Below are 9,810 nucleotides of genomic sequence, written 5' to 3'. Positions count from 1 at the left end.
TCAACGAGTCTATTTATAATGTTTTGCAAGGGTCAAATAAGTCAGCCAAATAAATGCATAATTTTTTATTTAAACAATAGTAGTTCTACAACATATTCTACTATATTATATAACTTAATTAGTTTATTAGGAATTTATTAAAGCAGTAAGTCTTCCAGATAGTCCTCAAATTCTTCTTCTCGAGACTTTTCCTCAGTTTCTTGAATACCTATAAATTAAAATTGATACATTGAATGATTAAAGTTACGTTTTTATAAAATAAGTTAATGCTCTATGTACGAGAAAATTATAAGTATAGATTACCATTTTACATTATATACCAGCAAAGTCACTAAGAACAAAGTAGACACCATTAAATTTAATGCCTGGCAGAGATGGCTTAGAGCCATAAGGCCGCCATTTGTACATTTTGAATGGTTTTGTTGTACTTTTATTTTATAAGACTGTTGTACAATAAAGAATAAATAAATAAATAAATTTATTCTATAAAAATGTTAATACAGTTAATTTTTCTTTGTACATAATATAATAACTAGGTTGATGTCATGAAAAGAACAAACCACATGATGTGATTGTTTTAAGGATTTTCATTATTTTGGTAGAAGAAGAAATAAATAGATCTATTATGTGCTAATTTTCAAAATATGTTCGCGCTTTACCCTTTTTCCACAATGAGTTGCCACTGTCTGCAGTTTCATGGATTTTAGAAGTTGACGGTTCTTCTACTTGAGTTTCCTCTGGAACTATTTCATTATTTTCGTCTTCACTTTCAGATTTATCGTCTTCGACATTACGTTTTTTCTTTCTTTTAAGGTTCTTCTTAAGCCTTTTTATTTCACGTTTTTTCGATCTATAGTTTAATTTCGCTGAACATTCTGGACAAAGGCCTATAAATTAAAATCGATAAGTATAAAAACAAGATGTTTCTATGTTTTAATTACAGCTTCTTTAATTATTTAATTCTGAGTTAATCTTTACGAAAAATATAATTAAATTAAATGTGTTTTTTTCATTAAATTAAGCTCAAAAAGATCTGAATAAATGTTACCTATAAATTTTTTTTCCAATGATTGATAAAAAGATGTCGAATCGCAATTTGTACCTATTCGCACTAAAATGTACCTACCTATCTAAATAAACAGTGAGTAGGTAACAGGTAAAAGATACACACTTGTTATTTTCACGTGGACAATATGAAAATATCCTGCGTCTCGCGTGTTACATATATGTATTAAATATATTACATTTTCAGAATCGTTCTATATATAATAGGTAGGTATTTTTGATAAAACTATAAAAGCATGTTTATACATATAGATATGTGAATTCCCCATTTTAAATAGGTTGCATATCACTCACTAGTTATCATAATATTCGCAAGAAAATGAACGAGGTAGCCTGGTCACTGGCCAGTTCATTAACCTGAAAAGGTCTTGATCTAGCCCTAGCCCCTAAGCCTGTAGATACAAATTCATGTAAATTACCTATATTAATCATAACTTTACTTGTTCTGACAATAGACAAAAGACAAAACGTCCGGTAGCTACCTATTAGTTACTTATGTGATATTCCTGGATATTCCTATGTGGTTTTATAAATTTATAATAATTTGGATTCTGAGCTGTGTCTTGTCCATAATATTTAGCCTACGGTTTACGGTTTACATTTCGTTATTAAAATAGTTTATGGTAAAGTAAAATGGCAAATACATTAGATCTCATATTTTAGGCATCCAAGTAATATGAAAAATTAAATACTTACGAAGTTTAACGAGAGCATTCTTCTTTTCGTTATCTTCGATGTATGCAAAATTAACCTCCCATGACTTAAGGTTTTGGTCACTGTTACAACCTTTCGCACCGCAGTGAAATTGTCCCTTACCAAGTACGACTTCCTTTTCAATGCGCCACCTTAGAGCTACCTTAAACGTTGAATATTATTCAAAATTTAGAATCTTATTTTTTAATATCGATATCAAGATTAAATCTAGATTCTTATTTTAAACAGCGTAAGATTGTAAAAAACCGTAAGGTTATAACTTATAATCTAACTCGACAAATTGTGATGCGGAACATTTGCTTGCAATTTCGCAACTCATCACTTTTGTAAGACGTAGGTATGCGAAAAAATTTGAAGTTAAGAACCTATGTGTTATGCCTGGAATTTACTTTTATTTCATCATCGGTTCATTAGAACTCAAATGCAGGCTGCGTTGACGGTCGTTGGTAGAGCCCCGGCTCCCTATTTCTGTGTAGTTTTTAAATAAACCGAATCGTAACTGTCGTCTGTCGATGACATAGATATTGTATACCAACGCGAACGCTATGAAGGGATTCTTTGAATAATATCATATTTATCTTGCAAATACATTATTAATTTATAATACCGACGAAATTTTTGGGGACCATATATTTGCATAGGTAACAACGTGAATTTAGTTTGTTGGCATAGACAGCTTCTACGTCAGTGTATATAATATGGTAGTTCAAGCCATCTGCATCGGTCCATAAATGTTATAGACCGGGAGATACTGACACAAAATTTCGAGTCATTTGTAACAGGATGGCGGTTCTACAGGGTTCTTAGTACGCAATGACAAGAAGAAAAATGATGGTGTAAACGCTGGTACCGGCGGCTTAGTCGCGTGGGCGTTAGTCGAACTCATCGGAAAATAGCGAAAGTCAAACGATTTGTAACAGTATGGCACTTATTTTTCCTGTAAGTTTGAGGATCAACGAATATAAATACAAAATTTCAAAGATCTAGGTGTTGGAAATCTTCACTTATATAAATTAATAATAAATTTATTTTTCAAGTATGACAGCACTTTTTCCCCCTACTAGAAGTATGGCAAATATAATAATGGTCACATTTAATCAAATACTCTCCAAAAAGCCAAATGCAATACTGGTACAAAAAGATAGGCGAAATAAAAAAATTTTGCAGATTTTCGGCGGTATGGCGACCATTTGGAATCGTCCGAAAAGTATGGCATGGCGATTTTCGTAAATGGCAGCACGACGATGGTTACCTGTGCAAAAGTTAGCTTGGTACAAATGGTTGAATAATTGTTTTTTTTAAATCAACACATTCGCGTCGGTATGGCGGGCTGTAAGTCATACCGGAAAAGTATGGCATGACACTACCGCCTACTTCTTTTTTATGGGCTATCGGTAAATTCTAAAATTTTTGTGTTACAAATCGTTTGACTTTCGCTATTTTTCCGACGAGTTCGACTAACGCCCACGCGACTAACCCACCGGTACCAGCGTTCACACCATCATTTTTCTTTTTGTCATTGCGTACTAAGACCCCTGTAGAACCGCCATCCTGTTACAAATGACTCGAAATTTTGTGTCAGTATCTCCCGGTCTATTACAAGATAAGATAGTTAAAAATGTGGTAAAGACTCTAAACAACACTATGTTCCATAACCAATAGGCAATAACAGTCCTTTCAGCTGCAGAACTCAACAACGGGTCCTATAGCTTGATCGAACGTTTTGGACTTCATCAAAGCCGAAAATCTTTATTCGCTATGCAGGCTATTCGCTATATGGGCAGGTTTTTAATAGGCATTAATAATTTTGATTTCATAAAATAATTCATTAGATTGACACTGAAGAATTTTCCATGGATAGAGTGCGTGTGCGTGCGTGCGTGCATTTATAACTGGCCTCAACGTTAAAGCCAATGGAGATCAGTTTGAATGAGTTTTATTTTTTTTATGTTTGTATTATGTATAATCTAGCCCACATTTTTCCTTCTAACAATAATTATGACAAGTATAATTATAGACTAGAGTAGATAATTTTTGAAACAAAAAAAAATCGCAGTCGGATGAAACCCATTAGAAAAGGAGGGGAATATGATAAAATGTAAGGAAAAATAAATTACGGTCAACCCGAGTTCGGGAAGTGGGAGGGGGGAGCTTTCAAGAGAAAAAAATGGTCTCTCTCGATTTCCGATAAAACTACAAGTCCTACGGAAAAAAGTTAAATGGCAAAGTTCTACAACTTTGCCATTGAACTTTTTAAAAGGATCCACAACTTTTGTATTAACAATTTTTTCACATAACCTCAAAATTTAGGTGAAAAAATTCAAAAAACCAAGTTTTTGGTTTTTTATTTTTATCTCCTTCAAAATTTATTGTTTTTCTACGAAATTTGATGAAAACTTACTTTATTATGTCCCAAATACACTGTAATTTATTTGAATGAAAATATTTATTTTTTCGCCTTATTTTGAATTAATACCAAAAAAACAACCTAATTTTCAACCGAAAAGTCACCCGTCAAAATATCAGCTTTTTTCAAAAACTTGGGGTGCCTTTTATTCATTGAAATCTCTACTTTCATATGGTGTAAAAAAAAATAAACACCACCATAGTAAATGTTCTCAGGAAATGCATACAAACAGTGTGAAAATTAGCTTTTACTAAATCAGGCACACTTCTCGAACTACCTGAAATGTTTTTATCGACATCATTTTGCTTTTGAATATGCTGTAAAATATTAAACTTAGAACAGATAATTATTTTTTTTTGAAATATTACCGAAAAGCCGATACAAGAGAAGATATAGAGTTTCGATTTTTTTTATCTTTTCATTATTTTTAAAGGCTTCTACCCCAGTCTATTAATTATTTTTGATTTTATAGTTATGTCTATAAATGTTAACCTAATCGAAAAATTGTTTACACAATAATATTTATCATCAACCTTTGCCTTGGTAGGTAGGTAACTAGGCAATAAGTAGGTAAATATAATAATTAATGCTGCTATTTTATGTTAGACAGTAGGAATAAAAATAAGTTTGGTATTTCAGAACGTTAAGTGGAGAAGTTACAACTTACCCGAGCAACTTACACAGTACCTACACTTGATGATTAAAATATATAGACATATAAATAATACTTAACTACCTAACAATCTACTATTGGGACGTTATTCATTAGGTAAGAATGGTAAGATATAGTTTTAATAGATTATTTACCACAAAATAATAGCAATTAAGTCAAATGTGCCAAACTAAACTATTTTCAAATGGGCTCTACCTACCGCTCTAGGCCTGAAAATTACCTGGCGTCTCCACGGTATGCCGCCGCGCACGGCTCTTCTTTGAGTCTAGACTATCTCTCCTCATGATCATTTTTTTCTATTATATATTAAGAATTATTTTAATATTTATTATAAGCATATGAATGCTATAACAATGAAAATAAATACGTCTGACTAACTCTACAAACGACTATCCACCTAGTTTACTATATACATAATTAGTGTAGATTACAGTTAATTTATCTATCATAAGTATAAATATATTAAAGATTATTACGTTTTGATCTGCATATTTGTATTAGCATCAAATCATCAATACCTTCGTAGGTACTTAATTAATGCTAATGGAAAGCTTTGATAATGTTTACAAAACATTGTTGCACGCCTCATAAGCGAAGCGTTGAGGTGGGTACTACTGTCACTTCGCGCAAAACATCTGATTTTTAAAACTTAAAATGTCTTTATGTATCATACATTGCACTTGTAAGATAATACATACACACACATATTAAGAAAAAACACTATTTTTAACGTTCATGATATTTTTGATGTCATTTTTGTTATTTAAACTAGTTAAAAAACAGTTTAAAAAAGTTCTGTCTTGGACGTCCGTGTGTCTGTATGTGCGGATCCTTTTTCTTGTTAACACGATAGCGACCGAAATACTTTACTAATCGAGTCTTTTTTTTTCTCTTACGCTTGAGTATGCTCAGGAATAGAACCCTTTCATTTTTCAGGGTCTGATTCGATGTGGTTTAATTGTTATTAAATAAACAAAAATAATAATTAATAAATATTTATTTAAAAAAAATTATGAGGCGTGCACTTTTGGATTTTCCAAATTATTTTTGTTTTATTTTAGGTTTAATTTGTTATTGTTTTTGAAGTGTTCCAAGTGTATGATTAATGATAATTAATGACAAATAGTGAATAAACCTTGGCATCTACGTAATGTGGTAATACGTAGGTACCATATGCATTTGAATATTAAAATTTCTACGTCTCAAAGGCGATGAGTACCTCTGTACCAACATTATCTATTACACATTCCTTCATAATTACAATGCAACAATAAGTCTCAGGAGGCCTCTAGTTTAAAAATCGTGATACATAATTTATTCGATAATTTGTTAGGCAACGTGCCGCCTTCGTATTCAATGTCGAACGAAGTAAGAAATGGTGAGCAGATGTGCGCTACCGACGGCCGTGTATCTGCGGGTGAATACCGTATGCGCTATATTTAGCCTACAGAAAGGCAGTACCGCTATTGTTGCTCTCCCCGGCATGCTATACAAAAGAAGGTCTCTCAGGCAAAAAAGGCAATTCAATTTCATAGGGGACTCGCCCTATCTCATCTGTAACGGTTAGGGGAGAATATCAACATAAATTATTTCCGATGCGGCCTCTATTCTATTATGCATAATTTTATACATTTATTTTAAACGGGAACGTCTTAAATCTAATAAATAATTCACAGTTACTGAATTGGCTATTATGAATAGAATATCGCAGGAAACGCGTAGTTACTTAGTGTATGTGTAGGTATTGTTTATGTAACAAAGGACTTACTTTATTCTCTTTATATCGGCTTAAATCACAAATACAGTACTCTTTGAAGAGTTTATCGTAATATTTTTTAGCTAATTGTTTTTCCCACGTGTCGGCAACTTCGTCGTCTTCCCATAAGAACTTATGGTTTTCCCTTATAACATCAAGGTCGGTTCTATCTTTGGACGAATCTCGTTTCAAGAATACCGTAGAGCCCTTCTTATTTAAACAATAAACATTAACTAAATACTTATGCAATTCATATGGATTAAGATTACGTAACCTTGCCGACATCGCTACGGCAACCTAGAACAAAGGGAAAACGATTCGTTTAATTTGGAAATGAAATAAAACATGACTTGCAACAAACAACTCTTTAATAAAATCGATTATTATTACATTTTCCATAAAATAGTTAATAATTCAATTATATTAATCGGATCTTATACTAATTGTCATGATGAGTTTATAACAAGGTGCATTTTACATAAATATCGCAGTTAAAAGGCATCAATAAATAGTTTCTTTTGTGCAGGAGTAATTATCTACTCTGAATATTATTGTCAGTCTTGTAGATTTTTGTGTATTTTTTTCATTTGGCTCACACTTAAATCTATGAACAAGTCATGCAACTAAACCTCTAAAAATTAAAATAAAATAAATAAAATGAAAATTATTGCCTACTACTAAATACAAATCTTGTCAATATATTATTGGTATAAACCTATAAACAACCAGTGTATGAAAGATTGAAGTGGCACATTAGAAACTTAATTAACTTTGGTTTTATAGCCAATCTTTGGGATAAGTAAACAATTTTGTTCTAAAATTGAAACTTATGAATTACTCACTATATATTATATAAAAAGAAATAATGTATAAAATTCATAATTAGCTACAATAATCCTGTAGTCAATACAACTTTGTGATGATTGTTCAAAAACATTAGACTTTCTTAAATAAATACTTATAAATAAATTATCATTTCATTTCATTTCATTTTCATTTCATTTTCATTTCATTTATCTACTTGATCATATTGGCTAACATTATAATGTTTGAGACCATTTCAACAGGAAAAAATATCTGAATGTGCCTTATAACATCTAAATTACATGTAAAGATAAAATTGACAATCCAATTTGGTATAAAATATATCAATGTCATTATCCTATAAAACTTCTAACATCTAAAAATATATTTGGTGTTATAGTTACTTAACAGTATATATAGAAATAGGCACATTAGTTAGTATTATTGCTTTGGTTACAGCATAGTATAAGAAAAAATTATCTTATCTAAATTTTGGCATGTGTATTACTTTACTGGCATTATAATGCCCTACAGTAAAGATACAAAAATATATTAGTTATTAAAGCTCTTTTAAGAAGCAGGAACAATTGTAAGAATTTGTGACAAACAAGTTTTTATAAAGGCCTCGGTGCTAAAGTATTATTAGTTTTCCTATCTCTAATACAAACATTACAGCTTGGCTATCGGAATCTTTGGACATTTGACCTATATCCACATTAAAATATCACTTTATCATATCTAAAAAGGCAACATTGGGTCGATATGTGTGACATTATACATTACAGCACCTGTAAAGGTTTCTTACTACAAACTAAGGATATTCTTAACATGCAATAAAGTATCATAAATAAAACCCTAACTCAAAGCAATTACAGCAGCACACCATAAGAGTATAAACACTCGCAATAACACACCATAATGACTAAGTTATGAACTAGATAGTGAAATTATTCAATTTGGTATAAAACAATACATAATAATATATTATAAACAATTATGACTAAATTTTTGGCAATGGGAGAATCTAAAAGAAGCAATGAGTGAGAAGCATCAAAAATATATCATGTATGAATAAGCACAGCTTGATACATGATCGACACAGTATTATGTTCATGGATGATGCTAATCACTTAGTGGTTTAATTATTATCCATGAGTTTTTTCGTGTTTCTTCATATTATCAGACCGAGTGAATGCTTTATCACAGACACCGCAGTAATAAGATTTTTGTTTCGTGTGCACAGTCATGTGTCTTGATAGTTCGCTTTTGGTAACAAACTTCTTTTCACAAACTGTACATGCATGCTTTCGTACATTTAAATGAAATTTCATATGTATAGATAAAGAACTTGACTGGGAAAAGGCTTTATGACATAATTCACAAACAAATGGACGTTCTCCTGTGTGCTTCCTCAAATGATTCATAAATCCTGTTTTAGTGTAGTCTTTTTGGCAAAGGTGGCAAAAACTTGACTTAGAATCCAACATTCCTGGAAAGTGACTGTTTATATGCTTTCTAAGCTCCCAATAACTTGGGAATTTTTCTGAACATACATGACATGGGTATTTTTTTTCCTCGGTGGGTTTGGCACTACAGTTATGTGAAGATAACAACTGTTCACTGGGAAACATTTGGTTACATTGGCTACATGTATGACTAGCCTCTGAGTCTGTTGACAATGTTACTTCTAAATAATTTTCGATAGACATTACATTCCCATTGGAACTATCTGCGTCGTCGCTTTGATTGAGTGGCGTTTGATCACTCTCCATAATATCTTTGGTATCTAGTTTAACTAAATAGTCTCTGTAATCTAATAAATCTTTCCCTGAATTATTATTATCAGGTTCTACGAGATGTAAAATAGGTGACTCACTCTGCTCTCTGTCAGAAGGTTTTTCGTTATCGGAGTGTTCGGGTTTCGATGATACATTATTATCGGATTCCCATTCATTTTCGATTATTTCAATATCGGAATCCGACTCTTCGGCACTCGATGTAGAGTTATTGACTAAATGAAACCCAATATCATCGAATCTCAACACATTAGACGGAAGTTTAACCCCAACAATAGCCTGTATCGCCTGCCATGAAAGCTCCTGGGGGTTGTTCTGCATATTAAATCGCACTATCCTAACCTACAAACGAGTTTTCATGGATTACTACAAAGAAATGTTTCTCAAATGCGACATCATAATAAATGAAAAAAGCAACATTACCTGTTACGTGCACGATTTTGAAAATAAATAAGCAGCTGACACCTATTTTCTACATCTAAAAATATTATGCTACACAGTATACACTGCACTTCACTGCTATAGGTGGTTTATGGAATTATGGATGCGTCTTTGTTTGTCATTGAATTTGAAAACTCGCAATGACGAATAAAGC

General features: G+C 31.8%; 2 protein-coding genes across 2 annotated transcripts; both read right to left on the bottom strand.

Moving 5' to 3' along the window:
* Nucleotides 1-50: 50 nt before the first annotated feature.
* Nucleotides 51-9,760, bottom strand: LOC149482849 (protein FRA10AC1 homolog). The gene is made up of 5 exons (XM_089703653.1): nt 9,639-9,760; nt 6,628-6,912; nt 1,762-1,921; nt 660-887; nt 51-208 (listed from the first exon to the last, which is right to left on the bottom strand). The coding sequence occupies exons 2-5, from the start codon at nt 6,898-6,900 to the stop codon at nt 138-140; spliced, it is 732 nt and encodes a 243-aa protein (XP_089559779.1). The 5' UTR covers nt 6,901-6,912; nt 9,639-9,760; the 3' UTR covers nt 51-137.
* LOC149482848 (uncharacterized) lies at nt 6,972-9,760 on the bottom strand. Its single transcript, XM_089703652.1, has 2 exons — nt 9,639-9,760; nt 6,972-9,557 (listed from the first exon to the last, which is right to left on the bottom strand). The coding sequence occupies exon 2, from the start codon at nt 9,534-9,536 to the stop codon at nt 8,565-8,567; it is 972 nt and encodes a 323-aa protein (XP_089559778.1). The 5' UTR covers nt 9,537-9,557; nt 9,639-9,760; the 3' UTR covers nt 6,972-8,564.
* Nucleotides 9,761-9,810: the final 50 nt, after the last annotated feature.

Source organism: Colias philodice, chromosome 14 (assembly GCF_061535455.1).
Source record: "Colias philodice isolate Cphi_HAF_F1 chromosome 14, ilColPhil1 Martin Lab GWU primary, whole genome shotgun sequence".
NCBI lineage: Eukaryota > Metazoa > Arthropoda > Insecta > Lepidoptera > Pieridae > Colias > Colias philodice.
Note: the sequence above shows the minus strand (reverse complement) of the source record. Positions and strands in the feature narration are given on the sequence as shown.

Excerpts from the sequence above, each read along its gene's own strand:
- LOC149482849 (XM_089703653.1), bottom strand. The coding sequence starts at position 6,900 with ATGTCGGCAAGGTTACGTAATCTTAATCCATATGAATTGCATAAGTAT. Across the intron at positions 1,922-6,627 it reads GCCGATATAAAGAGAATAAA|GTAGCTCTAAGGTGGCGCAT; the intron begins GTAAGTCCTTTG and ends TCAACGTTTAAG. Across the intron at positions 209-659 it reads CAACTCATTGTGGAAAAAGG|GTATTCAAGAAACTGAGGAA; the intron begins GTAAAGCGCGAA and ends TTTAATTTATAG.
- LOC149482848 (XM_089703652.1), bottom strand. The coding sequence starts at position 9,536 with ATGCAGAACAACCCCCAGGAGCTTTCATGGCAGGCGATACAGGCTATT.